Source organism: Panthera pardus, unplaced genomic scaffold (assembly GCF_024362965.1).
Source record: "Panthera pardus isolate Hobbes unplaced genomic scaffold, ASM2436296v1 HiC_scaffold_10, whole genome shotgun sequence".
In the NCBI taxonomy this organism is placed as follows: Eukaryota; Metazoa; Chordata; class Mammalia; order Carnivora; family Felidae; genus Panthera; species Panthera pardus.
The window spans coordinates 31,220,128-31,241,910 of record NW_026526655.1 but is presented as its reverse complement, the minus strand read 5'-3'; the positions used below and the strand labels follow the sequence as shown (position 1 = coordinate 31,241,910).

The 21,783-nt window shown below is 36.5% G+C and overlaps 1 protein-coding gene across 3 annotated transcripts in view; it reads left to right on the top strand.

The window, feature by feature from the left end:
- The window catches only part of PARD3B (par-3 family cell polarity regulator beta), a 1,011,329-nt gene that overhangs the window by 132,213 nt on the left and 857,333 nt on the right, over positions 1-21,783 (top strand). For all 3 annotated transcript variants that reach the window (XM_019446282.2, XM_019446284.2, XM_019446283.2), the window contains exon 2: positions 13,376-13,477. In XM_019446282.2, the coding sequence (XP_019301827.2) occupies positions 13,376-13,477 (102 nt within the window). The remainder of the gene's footprint in view (positions 1-13,375; positions 13,478-21,783) is intronic.

The window sequence follows — 21,783 nt, the reverse complement described above, 5'->3', positions numbered from 1 at the left end:
ATATTTGAATAACAATATTGGGAGAAAGAAGGATGGGGAAATTGGAGGACTCTACACTTAGTTGCCATCATGATATCAAAGTCAAAAGGTGATTTCTGAAGTCATTGAGACTGCGAGAAGTGCTTATTTAGAGAGGAGCTAACATTTAGTTAGACTAAAACAGATGCCTAAAAGAGTTGCTTCTGGAGAATACCGTGGACCACCCCTCTGTACTATTTAATTTTTACAATCAAAGTAATTCTTACACACGGTTTAAAGCAGGAGTTGGCAAACTCTTTTTGTAAAGAGCCAGATTGTAAATAGTTTAGCCTGTGCAAGCCCATATGACACCTCCGCGGTTGCAGTGTGAAAGCAGCCATTCAGATGCTCACATGAGTGAGCATGGCCGTGTTTCACTAAACTTAATTTACAAAAATGGATGATGGGCAGGATTTGGCCTGTGGCCCATAGTTTGCCCATTTCTAGTTTGAAAGGTCAAATAGTGCTAAAAGGCCCCAAACTAAAAACAGGGGTTTATTGATTCTCCCACCAGGCTGCTTCTAAGAAGCACCCACCCTCAACCTTTTTTTTTTAGCTGTCTTTTTTAGGTACTAATAATACCTTTTTTAGGTAGTAATAATTCTAAATAATTTGTGAACCAAGGGATGGCAGTGTGCTTTTATTTACAAATAAAGAACTTACTGCTATCTCTTTGTTCACCAATCTTTTTATATCCTATTAGGGTACCTGAAAATTATAACTTTCTTATCCTTTTTCCGTTTTTCTACCCCATGGTTGCCCAAAATTGTTGGAATGTTTGGTTAACTCTATATTCAGTGTTTTTACTACAGTAGCCATGCAGATGTTTACTCTTCAGCCAATAACTATGATTCCTTCCTGTCCTGTACAAATTTTTGTTTTCCCTGAAATTAACCTATTTGATTTGCTTAGTTTTCTTTGAGTCTCATGCTTTCTTTTCTCTCCTAATAGTGGCAGAAAATGACTCTGTAGTACCGTTTTCTTTAGATTTAAGTCTGCCATAAAATCTGACAATTTTGTGTAGTTCCTTGATAACCTCACTCCTGAAGCCCTTCATTGTGCTGATCCTGTCAAGATCCGTTGCTCCCCAAACTCCTGCATGGCTGTAATATTAATTGCTATCTTTTCTTAGGCGGGCATTCCTTTCTCATGTTTTTGGTGTTGGGTCCTCTGTTTCCCATATCTCTCATTTTGGAGGCACATATTCCCCTAACTGCCTATGAGGAGTGGCTGGGGAGGAAGACCACTAGCTTTCTGTAGTTGGATGGGGTAGCAAGATTCGAATGCTCTGAACTTGGGTTCTTGTGTTCAGCTTTTCCTGCTTCCTTTCCTGTGCTTTCTGTGTTCTTTTTAGCTTCATCAGTGTTCCCTCCATTGGATTCTGGAGGAATGGCCCTGTTGTTGGAAAAACAGAGTTAACAGTAGTGGGAATAGTATGTCAATACTTCTGAAAATCAGAGACTGCTAATCCTTCACCATTCCTATGATTGCCATATTGAAAAGAAGTTTTATACACAGTGAGCAGGAATACGGTTGATGATGTCTTTATGTTTCTCTTAGAGTTACATGTTTTTATAAACACAGCAGTACCTCTTCTGATATAAATTAAAATTCTCTTTTCTATGTCTTGATTTCTTTAGTGATGAAGCATAAAACTTTCTGTGTTTGAATAAAGATCTGGAGTCCATCTTGGGTACTTGTAGAATACTTTAAATCTTCATTAATTCATTTATATACATAAAGATACACACACAATTCACATTATCTGTCAAACTGTACTTTGGAATTACCTTACAAAGATGCTGGCATCATAGCAGTAATAATAGTGGGATTTAATTGGCTACATTCAGTAAAGCTTGAGTTGTATGAATTTGCATTCTCAAATTCCTATTAAAATTCATTTCATAGCAGAATGCTTTTTAGGGTTTCATAATAAATTATTTAAAAAGTTATAGCTTCTCCTTCTCTTTGGGGACGTGGCTGCTTCCATTCTTTGGCTGTGGGCTTTGCATTCCTTTGGACCACACAGGCTTCTAAAACCTTGGCATCCAGGTCTTTGGACTATAAAATTTCATTGAAAACAATTAACGGAAAACAGGATTTAAAAAAAAAAATCAGCTGTTTTCTTTAAAATTGTTTTGAAACACCGTATTTCAGCATTACTAAATTAGTAATGGTTTAATGTTTTGGAAGTATTTCATACTGGGAAGTTTTTGAAATAGATGTATCAATTAAATACAAGTACAATTTTTGTTAATTTCAGACTTTAACATTTGATTTTCCTGATAGAACTTTGATTTTAAGATTATAATGTATTTCATCCTGAAGATTTACATAAGACTTAAACTTTTATGCATTTAACTCTTAGATTCATAGAAAAAGGAAATTTCCATAGTCTTGTAAAGTGAGTGTACTGTGATGATGTAGGCAGTAGATGTTAAAATAATTAAAAATTGTCCTTAAAAAAAAAGAACTTAAATATCTGGACCTTTTTTTTCATCAAATAAGTTTAGGTTAATTCCAGGATGGAAAAAAAAAAAAATGAACCTTTAAATGAACCTTTACATTTCTTTATACAAAGAAAACTGAGATTATGGTTACTTCACGAAACTGAATGAGAAATGGCATGAGGTGATTAACATTCTCTTTTAATATTTAGTTGATAAATGAAATAGAAAGTGAAGTATATGCCTTGATGCTTAAATATTTTTCTTCCTACTTGAAAAGGAAAGTAAGTAGTAGTATCAAAATTTGGATTATGAGATAAAATCGAAAACTTACCCTGGAATTGTTGGTGCTCTCATTTGGAGACTACTTTTGTTTAAGATGGGATAGCACAAGCCAACCACAACCTTCTTTGTGGCTTCATCTTTTATTGTGGTGTCCCCGCCCCTCTCCCCCAGTAAGATGGGAGGACCGGTCTAGGTGGTCTGTGGATAAGAATCCGCTCAGGGGCGCCTGGGTGGTGCAGTCGGTTAAGCGTCCGACTTCAGCCAGGTCACGGATCTCGCGGTCTGTGAGTTCGAGCCCCGCGTCGGGCTCTGGGCTGATGGCTCGGAGCCTGGAGCCTGTTTCCGATTCTGTGTCTCCCTCTCTCTCTGCCCCTCCCCCGTTCATGCTCTGTCTCTGTCTGTCCCAAAAATAAAAAACAAAACAAAACAAAAAAAAAAACGTTGAAGAATCCGCTCATAGCCGGTGGATTCCTATGAATTTCTGAACTCGTGAATTTACTAGTCAAGGATTGAAAACCCCACATTTGGGGTCATCAGTAGGGAAGAGTTGTTTTCGAGCGAGAAATTAGCCTATTTAGTACAAGGTACGTAATATAAAATTCTCAGGTTTTCATTTTGTTTCTCTACCAGAGTAATTCTGTTACCTAGGATTGTAGAAGACCCCTTTCTTTAAATCTGTTCATAAATTAGTGAATTTTCAGGTTACACAGCAAGACACAGAATAACTGATAGATTGAGACATGTAAAATTTGTTTTGCTCAGACTTTCTGCTTGGAGATGCTCTATAACTGTGGAATCATGCGGAACTTCTGAAAACTTTTTTTTTTTAATTGAAGTATAGTCGATGCACAATGTTACATTAGTTTCAGGTGTACAACATAGTGATTCAACAGCTCTGTACATTATGCTTACGAGTGTAGCTACCATCTGTCACCATGCTCTATTACACCATCGACTCTATTCCCTTTGTGGAAAACATTATTCTTATAATACAGAAGAGATTTTTTCTTGCCAGAAGTTTCTCTAACTTTAGGTTCAAAGCCCCAAGGAACTTTGAGGTTCTAGATGCTGTAGGTTTGAGAGTCAGAAGGGCTCTTTAGGATTATGTAATTCTCACTTCCATAAGTAATTACATTACATATATAATTCTCACTTACTTTAGGATTATGTGTAATTCTCACATTGTCTGCAGTATAATCCAGATAATTTATCTGGTGCTTAACTGAAAATACAGTAATTTGCCAGTCTTAGTTGAAAAGCAGGTAGTGTTAGACTCGAGAGAGATGTTTGTCTCCGATATGGTATCTCCCTGAGAGATTACCAGTGATAGTGTTGACAATAAGAGAATTTTGTCTGATAACTTGAAGAGCCCAGTGCCCCATAAACTGTGGTTCTATGTTTGAAATAGCAAAAACATTTTCCTTTGTGTTCTACGGTTTAAACAAACCTAAATCATGTCTTAAGATGAATGAGCTGACCTTTTTCCATTCACCCATATTGGTGCTCTCCAGTTCATTAATGACCACCCCTTAAATTTTGAAGAAAATACTATAAATATGGTGTGTCCACTTAATATAGAATGAGATTATTACTTGCTCTGTTTTGGACACAGTACTATTATCATAGCTCACGATAGTGGTAACATATTTAACGTATTTGTCACACTGTTGACTCATTTAAGCCTGTGGTTCATTAAGCCTCCTCTCTGGGTCTTACAAGTTTTGAATGATTGATGGTCAGTAAGCCACGTTTTCTGTGGGTGGGGGAACCCAGCCTCTCTGTCTTTTGGGACTGTTACATTCCTTTCTTTTATTTGCCCTAAGATTTGTTCTTATAATTTTAAGGAAGCTAGTTCTAAATAGCTTTTTTAGAGGTCTTATTTAATTATTTGTAGTCATGGTCATGTGTAAAGGGAACCATTATGTATTTCAGTTTGACAAAAGAAATCCTATTTTTTGAAGCAAAGAGTTCTTAAATTATGAAAAGATTTTTAAAGTATACCACACATACAGAAAAGTGCACAAGTAAGTGTAGCCAGCACATCAAGAAATAAACCATGACTCTAGAAGCCCCTTTGTGCCCATTTTCTACTCACTGCCCTTTCCCTCTCAAGGGGTAATCAGTCTCCTGACTTCTAACATTATGAAATAATTCTGCCTGTTTTAGAGCTTCTTGATGGAATCAGAGTATGTACTTTTTTGGGTATTTGACTCCCATCAGTGTTACGCTGTGAGATTCACCCATATTGCTGCATAAAGTTGTAGTTTATTCATTCTTGTTGATATTTAGTATTCTGCTGCATGGACATGGTGCTTACTCATTTTACTGGTGATGAATATTTGGGCTATTACCAGATTTTTAGGTATTAGGAATTCTCTTATGAATCTTACAGGACATGTGTTTTGGTAATTCTATATACTTGCTTCTGTTGGATATATATATCTAGGAGTGGGATTGCTGAGCTATGTAGGATGTTTATGTTCAACAGTTTAATGAAATGTACACTCCAGCGATCAGTGTCTGAGAATTCTGGTTGGTCATAACCCTAACTCATCCTTAATCAATTTGGGGCAAGATGAGCATCTTCAGAATATTGACTCTGTTAATCCTTGAAACTCTTCTTTAGTTTTTTGTAAAAATTGGTAAGTTTTAGCATAAAGGTTTTATGCATTTTTTGTTAGACTTATTCCTAAATATTTGATTTGATGATGCTATTATAAATGTTGCTGTTTTTTAACTTTTGCGTTTTCTGTTACTGGTTTGCCTTAATTGTAGGTTTGCCTTGTTTATTGTGAATTGGTGGTGAATAGTCTCAAGTGAATCCATTGTGATCATCTAATTTTTATCCTTTTTTCCCTTACTCATTAGGTGACTACCTCAGTTGAGTTTTGAATTTTAAACCAGTCTTGCATTAAGGGAATAAATCCTTTACGTATATCACTGAATTTTGATTTACACATATTTTATTTGAGATTTTTTTCATATTTATCCATATGCAAATTTTTGTAAATTTTATAATTTTTGTATAATGCCCTTGTAAGGCCTTTGTATCCAGGTTACATTGTCCTCATAAAAAAGGATGAGAGAGGCGCCTGTCAGTTAAGCATCTGATTCTTGACTTAGTCTCGGGTCATGAACTCACAGTTTGTGGGTCCCAGCCCCGAATCGGGCTCTGCGTTGGCCTTGCAGAGCCTGCTTGGGATTCTGTCTCCATTTCTCTCTGCCCCTTCCCTGTTTGTGCTCCCCCACCTCCCCTCTCAAAATAAATAAAAATACACTTAAAAAAAAGGGATGGGAAATTTTTTCTCTTGTAGTTTCTAGAAGTATTTGTATGAGAGTGACACCCTTTCTTCCTTAAACATTAGGAAGATATTATCTGTGAAGTAATCTGAGTCTGGTTCTTTATGGGAAAGTTTTAAAATTTAATTGTTGTCTTTGTATTTCTGTTTCCTATTTTTGGCCAGTTTTGGCAAGTTGTATTTTTTTTAAATGTTCATTTCATTGTCAATTTTATAGGTCTAAATTTTTACCATATATGTTTAATGGCTGTAAAAATCTAAGATGGTATTGCTTGTCTTTTTCCTTGATAGTGGAAATTTGTGTGTTTTTTCTTTTTTGTTTGTTTTTTGATCAGTTTTGCTAGGTATTTGCCAATTTTATCAAGCCTTTCATAGAACCAACTTTGTTCTATTTTTTCTTTTTATTAAATTTTTTCAATGTTTTTATTTTATTTTGGGGGGGGGGGAGGGTGAGAGCATGAATGGGGGCAGAGAGAGAGAGGGAGACACGGAATCTGAAGCAGGCTCCAGGCTCTGAGCTGTCAGCACAGAGCCCGACATGGGACTTGAGCTCACGAACTGAGAGCTCATGACCTGAGCCAAATTCAGACGCTTAACTGACCAAGCCACCCAGGTGCCCCTATTTTTTTTCTCTTTGTTTCCTTCCCTCTGTATTTGGGTTTGAATAGCTCTTTTTCTAGCTTCTTGGACTCAGCTTTTCTTTTTTCTCATATTTGCATTTGAGGCCATAAATTTGCCATTAAGCACTGCTTTAGTTGCATCTCATAATTTTTTGTATGCTGTTTTAATTATTCTATGTTAAGAACTATTTTTCAAATTGGATTATTTGGAACTGTATTTCCAAACAGCCTGGCATTTTATAGGTGTATTTCTGGAATTGACTCTGACTTTGATCAAAGAACATATTCTCAGTGATTCTGGACTTTTGAAATTGGGTGTATATTCCATATGCACTTGTAGAGAATGTTTTTCCTAATCTTTATGGATACGGTGTCTTATACGTATGGAATATAAATAAGTTAGGTCCCTTTGTTAATTGTGTTAGTCAGATGATTTATATCTTTGTCTCCTACCAAAAGTCTCACTGTGATTTTGGATTTACTTTATTTTTTTATTTTTTTTATTTTTTTATTTTTTAATATATGAAATTTACTGTCAAATTGGTTTCCATACAACACCCAGTGCTCATCCCAAAAGGTGCCCTCCTCAATACCCATCACCCACCCTGCCCTCCCTCCCACCCCCCATCAACCCTCAGTTTGTTCTCAGTTTTTAACAGTCTCTAATGCTTTGGCTCTCTCCCACTCTAACCTCTTTTTTTTTTTTTTTTTTTTTTCCTTCCCCTCCCCCATGGGTTTCTGTTATGTTTCTCAGGATCCACATAAGAGTGAAACCATATGGTATCTGTCTTTCTCTGTATGGCTTATTTCACTTAGCATCACACTCTCCAGTTCCATCCATGTTGCTACAAAAGGCCATATTTCATTTTTTCTCATTGCCACGTAGTATTCCATTGTGTATATAAACCACAATTTCTTTATCCATTCATCAGTTGATGGACATTTAGGCTCTTTCCATAATTTGGCTATTGTTGAGAGTGCCGCTATAAACATTGGGGTACAGGTGCCCCTATGCATCAGTACTCCTGTATCCCTTGGATTTACTTTTAAAGATTTTTTTTCTTCTTCAAGATTTATTTAAATTTCAGTTTAACACCCATTATACTGTTAGTTTCAGGTGTAGAATTTAGTGATTCATCACTTACATACAACACCCAGTGCTCGTCACAAGTGCCCTCCTTAATACCGATCACCCATTTAATGCATCCCCTCCCCTCCAGTAACCCTCAGTTTGTTCTCTATAGTTAAGTGGATTTGTTTGTTTATTTATTTTTTAAATATCTGTCCATTTTGGCAGCATATGTATTGAAGTTATCAGGTACCTAGGTTTAGAATTGCTTTCTTTCCGTTGGATTGATCCTTTTATCATCACGAAATGTTCTCCTTTACCTTTAGTAATGTTTCTTAAAGTCTCCTTTATCTGACATTGGTATGGCTATGTCAAGTTTCTTTTGGTAGGTTCATTTTTAAAGCTGGAGTAAATTTACAGGTGGATTTATTCATGTTTATTTTTTATATAAATTGAGGTTTTTAATTCTGTTGAGTTTGCTGGGTATTACTTTCAACCCAGCATAAAAACCCTTGTTGCAATTCTAGTTCTCTTGAGTTCTTTAGAAACATGATTAAAATGGCATCACTTGTGTTCCTGTCATACTCTTGGTTAATCTTTTTCAGGAAATTAGAGGCGTGTTCTGAAGTCAGGGCCAGCTCATAATATCAAGATTTATTACTTCCTTTTCTGGCTTCATTCTGTCCTTTCAGTTGTCAGTGCTGCTCTGCTAGGCTTTGCTCAGGCATCGTTTTCAGGAACTGCTTTTTCCCTGCACTGTCTGTGGTTGGTTGTTCAGAGACTCTTGCTCTGTACCTGTCCCCAAACAGTCTCTACACTTGTTCTGACTACTATCTCCTTCCTGGGTGCTGGTGTTCTGGGGCACCATACTCTCTTTTGGTCCGGAGTACTTGGGAGAATAACTGCAGAGGATTATGATAGAAGTAGTTAAAGTGTGCATGGATGAAAACCTTCATACTTCTCTTTTTAATTTCTGATGCCTCAAGCTGCATCTCTGCTCTGAGCAGGAAGATCTTTTTTCATTTCTTCTCCAACATTTAATTTCATGATTATGAAGAATTGTGTTCTGAAGCTTCTCTCACCTGGAAAACACTGGACACACTTAGGGAACTATTTTGGGGCCTTCCATTATTGCCCTGTCATGTCCTCTACGCTGTGACTTGCATGTGCTGCGTTGTGCAGAAGGCCAGAGAGCCTCCACGTTCACTGTGGATGAAGAACTAAGGGCCAAAGTAGTGTTGACTCGCCCGGATCCATATACTTAAGTAGCAACAGAGATGGATCTGATCCCCTGCCTTGTTCTTAGGCAGTTGTGATTTTTGTTAAATTTTCTTTAAGTTTATTTATTTTGAGAGAGAGAGTGAGTGAGTGAATGAGCCTGAGCAGGGGAGGGGTACCAAGAGAGGGAGATAGAGAGAATCCCAAGCACACTGATCGTGTGGAGCCTGACATGGGGCTCAAACCCAGGAACTGTGAGAGCATGACCTGAGCCAAAATCGGGAGCCGGACTCTTAACCGACTGAGACACCCAGAATCCTCTGTTAATATTTTTTAATTAGTAAAAAAAAAAAAACAAACCAACCCTTATTTGCTGTATTTAAAAAACACATTTTGACTCTGCTGTTTGTTAAGCATTTACCCTTGGGCAAGTCCGTTCACGTGACCATGCCTTGCTTTCCTCATCTGTAAAATGGATTGATAACTATTTCATGAGGCTGTTCGAGGTTAAACAAGCTAATCCTACAAAACTCATAGTACCCATAGCACCTGCCCTATAGTAACCACTAAAGTTATCTGCTATGATGATGTTGACGATAAAATGGTGAAATGTCATTTTATGGATATATTTCACCAAATTCATGAAATTAAATTCTACACAGAAAATATTTAACTTTCCACTAACTTTAATTTTGCAATTGTTCTTGTATTCCAACGGGTACAATTATTTGTGTCACAACAAGAAGTCACCGAAAAACCAGATGCATTACTGAGCTCTGTAATTGTCACCACTGCTAAATACGGCTCTTTTCCAACACTGGCTCTTTCTTTGTAGTGCTTTCCTCACTTTTGAACCTGCTGCCATTGCAGGCTATTTTTTCTCTTTTTTGGGCCAGACGCATTTAGCTTAGAAACATCCATGTTTTCCCTCTTTTGATGATTGACACCATCTCAGTGCTTGGTAGTCACAGCATCTTAGTATCTGGCTTCTCAGTCTGTTCCTCCTGATATTGCAGATGAAAATTATTATTCTTCAGAACTCTGGCTAATAGAGATTTTCTAAGGTATAGGGTCAAATTTCATGTCTTCTACCCACAGTGAAGGATATTTGTTGCTGTTAATATCCGTGCCTATTTGGAACAATTTCTGCATTGATTAATTATAAGTTTCCTATAATTGTGGTCTTTCCATAATGCATATATTTTTGTTTCCTTTTCCAATTCATCCTTGTGGCTATTTTTAGTTTTAAAGTTCTAGTAGTAATTAAGTATGTATTATTGAAAAATAATGATAAGAAACTATCAGAAATAGAGGAAGCAATGTGTGCTATGTTATTTTTTCAATACTTTAAGAACCTAGGAGTATAAGTTCTAAGATTTATTGTGTAACACTTTTACTACAGATATTTTTGAAATAATTTAAGTTTTACGTATTACAGATATTTGTGCAATAGAGAGGTAAATTAATGTCATGATCCTGAAAAATACAGTAAACTTTCCCAAATGATTGTGTGAAACAAGATGCATATGTGAACATCTTTTCATATTTGATCAGTTTTATTCCTGATGGTCATAAAACTAAGTAAATGAAATGCAAAATCTTGACTGCAAGGTAATGGTTGAATTTTTACATACATAAAGGAGTCAGGGTGAATTTATGGTCTTATAATGGCTGTTGGCTGCTAATATTGTATGTATATTCTTAAAGTGATCTATAGCACTATGGTGAAAATACCGTGGGGACAAAATCACAGTTGGTACGCGCTGGGTTTGTTGATTTACCTCCCTTGGACATGTAAAATATTAACTGAGACTCCTTTCATATAACTTGTCTGTTTTCGTTCAGAATTAGATGTGTGCACATCATTAGTCTACTCTTTGCTAGAGTGTATAAAATGGCAGTACCAAAGTGAGATGGCAGTGTTAGAGTTGCAAACAGTCTTTTTATATTCTGGCACCATGTATTTCACTTAATTTTTTTTCTTTTTTGATTTAATATACTATTCCAAAATGTATCAAAATAACTTTATTACTTGATTTAGTTCTGCAAAACTTTTAAATCCTGTACTCTTTCGAATCACAATTAGACAATTAGAAATAAATGTCTTAGTTACAACTCCTAGGGCTTATTTTCCAGAAGGTCCTAGAGCCCGGACGTGTGGGATAGCAGAATGCTGTGGGACTTAACGGCCCCATGGAGCTGCCTCTTGTCTGCTCCCTTTGCTACTGATCCGATCCTGTCCTTTGTTACTTCCTGAGTTTCCCTATTTTAAATCGGAGTCTTTGGTTTTCTTCTTCTGTTCCTACCTCTAGGCAGGAAAACAGGCATATTTTAATTTACACTGCAATTGTTGGGAGTAGTTGTTTACTTCAATCTTAGGTGATAAAATCTGCTTTTACAAACGGAGCATGAGAAAAAAGCAGACAACTTATTAATAGAGGTCTTTTAAGTAATTGAATATGTAAAAAAAAAAAAAAAACAAACTCTTTAGAACTCTTTATAATACATCACCTTTTACAAACATGGTCAAAATCAACAGATTTCATCGATAGTGTTGTAATATATCAAAACCCAACTCAATGGACATTAATAGAAATTAATTAAGTTGAACTCCCTTTGTAAGAAGGCAGTTTTTACAAGGAAATGTAATACCCTGTAGATTTCAATTAGAAGTCCTGGGTGTATTTGGAAAAACTATGTTGCTCGTAGCATGGCCATAGCCAAAAGACTGAATTCCCAAAGATTACTGGGGGAGCTCTTTCTTTTCTGTATGGTCCAGTGGCTGTTACATAGTGTTTGCCTACTCCGGTGTTCTCCTTATTTAGAATCTAGTCTGTTGTACTTAGCTTACCTTTTATAGCACATTGACCTTGAGTTGGTTTAGATCTCTGATTAAAGAATCTGACTGATGGGTGTGCTTTGCTATTCTTACCTGGTTATACAGTGGCTGCTTTTTTTTTTTTTTTTTTTTTTTTGGCAATCTCTCAGGGCAAGAGAATGATTAAAGTTTCCTAATCATTAGTGTTTCTACCTATAAGTCTAATATTAGATGCAACGAAATTCCTTTCATTTTACTTGGAATAGCTTGTCAGATACTTGATAGAAAACTTAATTTTGAAGTCAAAAGCCTATCTAAGAAGAATTCCTTTGGATTTTTTAAGCCTATGACTTGATCTAGTCAGATTACTGAAAAGCTATGTTCTTGGGTCACATTTCAGTGTCCCTCTGAATAGATGCTTTAAAAGCTTTACTCTTATTTAATATAGTATGCCCTTGCCTTTTATTAGGGAGCAGGTAAAGGGGAGGCTCTGTGACAACCATTTCTATTAGCTTTTGTAATATTGCAGTTGAATTCTGTGGGCTGTGTTAGTTCTCCTCCTTTATAAAGATTCATTTGGTAAAGGCTTAGGGCTTTATCCTAGAAGAATTTCCTTCTTGTAAACTGGCACGTATTTGTTTTTTGTGTGCTTTATATAAAGCTCAAAATTTTCCCATTTTGAGAAGCTTTCAGAGAATCACAGAGCCAAATCGATGATAGCTTGGGTATTCTGTAAAAAAACTTACTAATATTTTTCTTCATTCATTGGCTCATGTTCTTGTCTCATTATTACGGTTGGCTTTCATATCTTTTCTGGAAATAGGCAGTATGTAAATAACCCAATGAGCTACATCATCTAATTCTGAGTTCTAGCATGAGTATGTAGCCACATATAGAATTAGGAAAATAACTTCCTTTTCTTAGTCCTTACATTCCTGAGTAGGTTTTTTAAGACATTACTTGGAAATCTCCTAAAGCACTACTGTGGTTGAGTGAACTGTTTCAGCTCCAAACCCAGTTCCACTTGCTGCCCTGTGGAGCCCTTGCTCCAGATGTCATCTCAAATCTTGGAGTTGAGGACATGCATACAGCCTGGATATTTAAAAAGATGAAGAAGTCAGTGGTTACCCCATTCCACTTGATAGATTGTAAAGTGATGATCGCCATCAAAGATTTATGCCCTTAGATTTTTTTTTCCTCCCCTACAGCTTTGAGAATCTGAGTTTGAATTTCTAAGCCCATTTCAGAGTACCCCCCAAGAAGACATTTTTCCCCCCAAAGTATTCTTGGGATTACCTAATTTGAAGTTATAAAAACTTTCTTGAAATTCCTTCTCAAATAACAGTGGCACTTTATTTTTGCATGGTGATTTATCTTCCAGGGTAATTGATGAAATATATATACTTTGATTTACTGATTTACCTGAAATAGGATAAAAATACCAAATGTTTATTGAAATAAAGAGGTAACATTTATTTATGGTGTTCAAACATTTTATTACTAGGGCCTATTTTTAATGAGTCAACTTATTATTTTTTAAAAAATTAAAATGTAGTTTTAAAAAGCTCGAGTCGTGAAACTTGTTGATTGTTCTACCATAGGATCCTGGCTACTGGGTGAAGATTCATCACTTAGAATACACGGATGGAGGAATCCTGGATCCAGATGATGTTTTGGCAGATGTCGTTGAAGACAAAGATAAGGTAGATGACTAAAACTGTTCCTCTTTGTTTTCCTCTGTAGAGCTGTGTGTTTCCTAGAGATTGAGATCCTTAACAAACTCATGTGTCAGTTATTGTTAAAAGATACCATCTGTTCAGGTTTCACCTGAACAGCCTATAAATCAAAGTTCTTCATCAGATGCTTGGAAAAACTTTGTCAAGGTTTGGGAATCTGTTTATGGTGGCCTAATTAGCAGACACTTCGTTCCCAAGGGTTCCTCATGTGTCTTAGTAAATTAGTGTCAGGCTCTGAGGCTGTTGGAGCTTTCATTGCCATTGTTGGCTTTGGGGTTTATTCTTGGCCCTTGCTAAATATTCAACTCAATGCCTGTGATTTGAATGTGTTTCAAACTAGAGAATACAGTGGGGAGAAAAGTCTTACAAAGAACTATGGTGAAATTTTTTAGTTTTTAAAGCAGCTGGCAAACAACGGTCTTTTGTGATAGTCTTTGTTTCCATTGCTAAAGTAAAACAAAAAACAAAAAAACAAAAAAGACCACTAAATTGACTATTGCAAAAAGGTTGAACATATTTTGCCAACTATTTGAGAATACTCCCACTGCAAATATCTTATTTTAATAAGATTTTTCTTCTGATGGTAAACTGGAAAATATGAGAATAAACTATTCAGTTGCCACACACACAGGATTTTTGCTGTTGAGACACATTGTATATTATTACATCTGTGTTGGGCTCCTCTTAGCAATGGTTGAGGTGTCCTCTCTAATTGAACTCCAGCTCTCCTCTACGAGTGATCCTGGATTCACAGTTTCTCCTCCTGTACATCCTTAGCGCTGTTTGTTCTAGGCTATTTATGTGTGTATCTATGTTTCTCTCTTTTGCTTTTCTGCACTCTCAGGGAGGGGTGTGTGTGTGTGTGTGTGTGTGTGTGTGTGTGTGTTAACCAATTGCACCAGAATATGGAGAAGTGATTTATTGAACTCAGGTAAAAATTTACATTTTTCCTTTCCTGTAAGATCTTTTTGGACTGTTCAGATTTACATTAGTCTTTGCCAACATTCTATCCATTTTTTCCCCTTATTTTTCTGTTGAGCAAACTCAACTCTGGTTTGCTGGTTTGCTTTGCATAATAATAACTCATTTCATAAGGGACTAATGTCCCTAAATACATTGTAAGTTCCTAAAGGACATGGACCAGAAGATTTTTATTTCCTTTGTGTTCCTTGTAGTAATAATATCCAGTACAATCTCTTACCAAACTGAATTCTCAAAGAACACTTACTGAATTCATGAGTGAAAAAGGAACCTTTACTCTCTACTCTTGACTCCCGGTGTACATGATTTTGATGCATACTTCGTGTTTATTGCTTGGTCTTACAGTAAATAATAACATATTATTTAAGTTCCTAAATTTAAAGGACGACTTTGACTTCTGTATTTCTGTTTCATTTCCTACTTTTCTGCAACCGTCTTATTTTGAAATAGTCTAGACATTTGGTCTGTTCATTAATGAAGAAAGTCTTCCCTTCTCAGATTTCACTGATGACCGGTACATTAAAATTAAAAGTCAAAAAGTAGCAAGTTTAAGAAAGGCTAGAAGAGGGGTGCCTGGGTGGCTCAGTCAATTAATCGTTTGACTTTGGCTCAGGTCGTGATCTTGCGGTTCACAAGTTCGAGCCCTGTGTTGGGCTCTGTGCAGACAGCTCAGAGTCTGGAGCCTGCTTCGGATTCTGTGTCTCTCCCTCTCTGTCTGCCTCTCCACCACTTGCACTCTCTCTCTCTGTGTCTCTCTCTCTCAAAAATAAATGAACATTAAAAAAAAAAAAAGAAGAAGGCCCAGAAGAAAATGTCTCACCCAGCCTCATGCGAGACCTAATTACAGGAAGGATGTTTTCATGAACAGTGCTCAGGGAAATCATTTGTCCTACAGAGCTCTTCCGTTTAGAGAATACTTTTTAACTCTCCTGGCAGTGCCCTTTTAAACTATAATCCATTTACTAGACAGGGAAACAGCTTTTATTATGTGTAATCTCTATTTTAAAGGGGCTTCACCACTAGTGAATCAGGTGAAAAAATGAGGTAGTCAGTTAAAATCCTAGCCAAAGGATTAGTGCTATCTGGGTGAAGGTTTACCCATTTCCTTAATGTGCTTTTGCATTAAATACATGAAGCTTAATTGGTATTGTTTTGCAGAGTAGATGAGAATATATACTTTGGACATTGCCAGAAAAAATGTGTTCCCTTTTGCCCTTTTCAAAAATAATGTAAGTGAAAAAGAGCATCACTTTTTTTTCCCCCCTGACATTCTCTCTGAAGTCTTAAGATTGTCTGATAGTTGATGTATCCAGTGTGGAAATAAGGTTCTGCCAGACTTTATTACTTTTTTCAAAGTTTAGATTAAGAAGTAATTATACGTGATACTTCTCAATGTTTAGCGATATATCAAATTCAGCCATATTATCTTAGAGATAATATGAAGCTTAGATAAAATTATAGTTCATCTATTTTCAAATTGGCTATCTAATAATCTCTTGCATTTAGAATATAGAATGCAAGCCCAAAGAGGCATGGATGGATGTGAGTAATCCTTGGCCAATTCCCACTTACCTCAACTCCTAGGAAAGACTTGCACTACAGGTGAAAATGGCAGTTAGGAACTTTTGATGGCCCAGCTGGAGAGGATGAAGCAGGAAAAACAAATTTAGAATCAGAAAGTGCTGTAGGCTGAGGCTATTTTGTGAGGCTAAGGAAGAGCCATCCAGTATACTTCTGTAAAAACTGATATTGGGGGCTAAATGGTATCCTCACAATCAGACAGTGGGATAATATACTGGAGTCAGCTCTTTACGTCAATGACTTTCAAAACTTCTGGTCCCAGAAGTGGTTTGTCTGGGAGCTTATCTTGATTATTCCTTGGGCCAGCATGGTGCGTGCTTTTACGTGGTGCCTCTTTGGGAGGTTTTTTGTGTTAACTTGCTTACCCAGTAGAGGCCCCTCCACAGGGAGCCAAGTTTTTACCATGTTGCACTATATCTTTCCTATATTTTGTCAAAATATTACTGGAGCAGCTTTGAAATTTTGCATCTTATGGTAACTGATATTTGTATAAAATCTTATGGTGCAACTGAATTATACAGTTATAACAGGCATTCTTAAAATTCTCTTGTTTTATGTATCTGTCTGATCTAAGTTCTTTGGGACAAGTATCTAAAAATTCACAACTTTACACTAATGTGTCTTCTCTGGCTTCCAAGGCCATGGACGTATTCACCCAATGACAACTACTTAACATTTTATGGAGCACCAATAGTGTCCCAGAACTCTCTGGCGATTATATAGTCTATTTTACTTTAGAGCGACCCTGCAGGTGAGAGCTATTTATTATCCCTGTTCCTAATTTCTGAAAATAGCCCCAGAAATTGTCAGTGACATACTGAAGATCACACAGGTAGTAAGTGGCAGAATCAGATTAGAATTCACATTTCCATACTCCTTCATTCTTCTGCAAAGTGCCAAGTAGTGTGTTGGGTGTTTGTATTTATAATTTCTAGTTATGAAAACTCATGAATTTTGACTAAGAATGACTTTGTTTTTACATAGTTAGCACCACTGTTAAGAAAGGGTAGGTAATAGAACTATGGAGCATAACAAAATTAATTTAGAAGTAGTATATCATGCAAATATAAATTCACCTCTCTTTGCCTGAAGCCTGCACCTAATTTATTATAAAGGTGTCTTACCTGTGTTGCCACCCCTTGTATCCTTCTTTTCAGGTCTCAGATTACTACTTTCAGGACTCTGTAGACTACACTTGTCTAACAACTATTTTCTGCTTTGTGGGAGAATACGTTCTGTATTCCAGTAACTACTTTTCAGAAAGATTGCTGAATGCACAAATTATATGCTGTGCTGTCTGTAGTAGGCAGAGTAATGGCCTCTAAAGATGTCTACTCCTAATCCCCAGAACCAGTGAGATGTATGTTACATGGGAAAAGGATTTTTGCAAATGTGATTAAGGACTTTAAAATGGAGAGATTATTCTGGATTATTTGGGTGGGCCCAGTGTAATCACAAGGGTCCTTATAATTGAAAAGAGGGAAGAGGGAGAGTTCATATTAGAGAGATACAATGTGAAAGAGAGTTGACTGTCCACTGGTGGCTGTAAAAAATGAAGCCAAAGAATGCAGACACCTTCTAGAAGCTGGAAAAGGTGAAAGAATGGATTCTCCTATACAGTTTCCAGAAAGAATACAGCCCTGCTGACCTCCTGGTTTTAGCCTGGTGAGACCCATTTCAGACTCCTCACCTCCAGAACTGTAAGATACATTTGTGCTACTTGAAGCTCCCAAGCTTGTAGTAACTTGTTATCACAGCAATAGGACACCAATGCAGTGTCTTTTATTTTATACTTTTAAAACGATGATGGTTTTCACAAGTTTCATACTAACTGGGCTTTAACATTTTGTAGGACAAGGAAAAATCTTATGTTTCAGATTAGTCGATCACTGTGCATTCTTTCCAAAGTACACCATAAATTGAAACTCCATTCACTGGGTGAGTTCTTGCTCCGTAGGACTTCAGTGTCATGCTGTTGTCTTGTGTAGGAATAATGTCAGGGTCATACACCCAAGCTATGTAATAGTCACTTACCAGTTTCTCCTTATTATACGTAATGACTCTAAGAAGTCTGAAGACTGACATTTAAAAGCCCCTGCAAAGCTTATCGTTAGCTGATATTTTTTGAGTGTGAGAACCTGATTATTGAACTTGTATGATTGTTTTCCTTGTTAGTATTTCTTGTTTGTAGAAGGCAGTTGAAATACTGCAATGTGTAACTTCTATTATGTAAATCGGATTACTGACATGGTTTTTACAAAAAGTAAATACATATGCAACAGTAAAATTTTATTCTGTGGTAAGGTGCAATGAAAGAATGTTTCTGTCTTAGCCTACACTTTGACCATCATAGGGGTTTATTTTGAAGAAGTGCCAAAATCTCCTGGATTCTAGTGATGGTGAGTTGGCCTCTGAGAACATGTGTGATATCTGGTACTCAAATTTTAAAGTGTCCTTTCAACGTTATCCTTTTTTAGCTATGTGTCCTTGGGTAAATTTTGTCTCTATTAGCCTTAATTTGCCCATTTGAAAAATGGATATAATGTGAGTTTTTATCTTACAAGGTTAGTGTCTGAAAAACTGTATTAACTTCTCAGCACAGTAGGGCATATGGTAAGTGCTCAAATGCTAGCTGTTAAATTAAATATTAAATTAACATTATGGTAGTGTTATTAGTGTACTTTTTACCTATGTGTTTTGATTTAACCATTACATGTTTTAAATTTAAGTATTAAAATATCAAAGGCTACAGTACATTCCGTTTTTTTAAACTTTATTAAATTTGAAAGTTATCAAATTGTTGAGTAGTTTGATGGGAAGATACTTGATTATGGCAAAATATTTGGATTTATATATTATTTAAGAAATCAAAATGCCCGTATGACTAACTTTAAAACAGGAATCCTTTTATCAGAACACAGTGCTTGGTAATCCTTTTATCAGAACACAGGCATTCAGGGATCCAGTGTGGTTTTGAAATGGAGACTGTTTTGCACACTGAACTGGTGACCTAAAACCAGACACTGTCCTTAAGCCCAAGTTGCTCTCTGAGCACGCTCTATTGCCCTCTAGTGGAATCCACAGCTACCTGGAAAGCAGCTTACAGGAGATACTCCCTGAATGTGACGATGCGTTTGGCTCTATTTCATTCTAAATTTTACTGTATTTTTAGCGCAGCTCAGACTGAGTAGTGGATAGTAAAACCAGAGTGTATATTTCAACCAGTGGTTGTCATTTCTTCATGGTTCTCAACCATACCAATATTTACCTTGGCTTTTATGAGTCTTAGGAGGGTTAAAGCAAAATCTTTGCATTTGTAAAACTCTTGTTTGTTTAGTCTTCTTCCCATCTTCCTGCTCACTGGTTGAAAGGTTAATGGCTGGCTGTGATGAAGTATGTAACTTTTTGAGTATGTAGTTGAACAATTCATGCAATATATTGTGTTTTTCTGCAGATAGGGGATGGTTAATTTAGACCTTAAAAAAAGGTCCTGAATTAATTACCTCATTTTTGAGTCATTTTGTCAGTGAGGCTCCCATTTCAAGGGGAAACACCTATTTTAAGCCCTTCATGTTTTAAAACACATTAGAATATGGTGTGTTGGGTTTTTTTTTTTTTTTTTTCCTTCTAAAGTTTTTCTTTGGCTCATGGGTGTTGAAGTTTTGAAACCACATTTGAGAGGAAGTTTGTAGAATGTTTTAGAAGTCCATGCAGAAATCCCTAAAGATTACTATGGCTAAGAAATGCCATCTTAAACTTTTTAAGGAAAGATATTCTATGCTTATGGCATTACAAAATTATAGAGTCATAGAACCAGAAGAGACCTCAGCAATCATGTGACCTAACCCCATCCTTTTGCAAAAGAGAAAGGTCTAAACCAGGAAGAGTTGAGATGGCTCCGTATTTCCAATTGATGTCTTCCCTGAGTCCATTTATGCATTTCCTTCCTAGAAGGCTGATAACATGAAAACCACTCAGTTTTCCCCCTCCAAGTTAGCTTCTTTCATTTGGCTTCTTTATTTCTATTGATAGGAGTATCTTCTCCTAGTCCTCTAGGCTTGAACTTGCAGTTGTTTAAAAAATTTAGTCAGTAAATCCAATTTACCTGTCTCATGTGTCTGTTCCTCTCTTTGCCTTTCTATGGCCACCAAATTTAAATCTGTAAACTCTTAGGCAAGGTTATTTAATTGATAAGGAATTAGTGGTCTTGCCTTTAGCCTCCCCACCTTGTCCTGCCTCCCTGTTCTGTGCCATGAATACAAGGAGAGTGGCTAAGAGCTTGGATTCTTGACAGGCAGAGTCAGTTCATTTCATGTCTCTGCTATCTGGGTGGCTTTGGGCAAGTTACTTAATCTCTTTGTTCTCAGTTTCCTCATGGGCAATTGGAGCTAAAAAATCCAGTAATTTTACAAGTTAATCCATGGAAAGTATTTAGGAGAGTACCTCTCCTGTAGTAAGTCATCAGTGAGGGTTAGGTGCTATTATAATTACTCTACTACTATTTTGTGTATAATAAACTATTGCTACACTATGCTATTCTATATTACTCCTATAGATATACTATTATTACTAATGTAGTATTGGTTAAGTCCTACCATTCCTTTCAGTGAATAATGAATCCAGTCCAAACTTCATAGCCATACATTCTATTCAGCAGCTTCTGAATGCCACCAAACTATCTTTCTCAAACTCAACCTTCTCAAACCTCACCAGTAATGAAGCTGTGTGTCCTGTTCTTTTATGTATCGTGTACTTCTTTGCTTCAGAAATTTCTTAATGTTTCACTTGTGTAGTGTGTCCTTGTCCCTACTCCCTGCCGATCCAAGATTTATTCTGTAGTTGACCCTTGAACAACGTGGGTTCACTTAAACATGGATTTTTTTTTTTTTTGTAAATACAGTATAGTACTGTAAATGTGTTTTTTCTTCCTTGTGATTTTCATGAAAACATTTTCTTTTCTCTAGCTTACTTTATTGTAAGAATACAACATAGAATGTACAAAATGTGTGTTAATTGACTGTGTTCTTGGGAAGTCTTCTGGTCCACAGTAGGCTGTTAGTAGTTAAGTTTGGGGGGTAGTCAAAAGTCACACATGGATTTTGGACTGCAGCAGGGCCGGTTAGTGGCCCTGACTGCCCGTGCAGTTCATGGGCCAAGAGTGTATGTTGCAAAACGTAAGCTCCACAAGAAGAGGGCCTTTGCTTCGTTCACTGCCGTGTCCCCTGTGCCTATGCCAGTGTGTGGCATGTCATAATTGTTCAGATCAGTGTAGAGTGGAATAGAGGAGGGAATGAATGAATGCTATGTGTATAGGTTTTCAGGTCTTTAGTAAGCCACTAACAGCTCTAAACTGCATTTTGTTTTTTCTTGATAAATGAGAGTGATCAATGATCTCTTTCTCATGGTGTCATTGGGAAGGTTGAGAAGTTGTGTGTAAAAACACAATGGAAATTATGAAGTACCATGCACACATAAAGAATATATTTATTCCTGCTGCTCAGTTTTTATCAATCTTTCAAGAGCCAGATAAAGTTGAATTTTTTTCCTCATTAGTGTTTGCAAACCATCCCAATTCTAAGTAAATTGCCTGTGATCTATAATTTTATAGAAATCATTTAGCAGTCTCTTAAAAATGCTATTGCCTAGTTACATTTATCAATTGCCATCTTAAAACTCTTAAGAATTTTATGGTTTGGGGCACCTGACTGGCT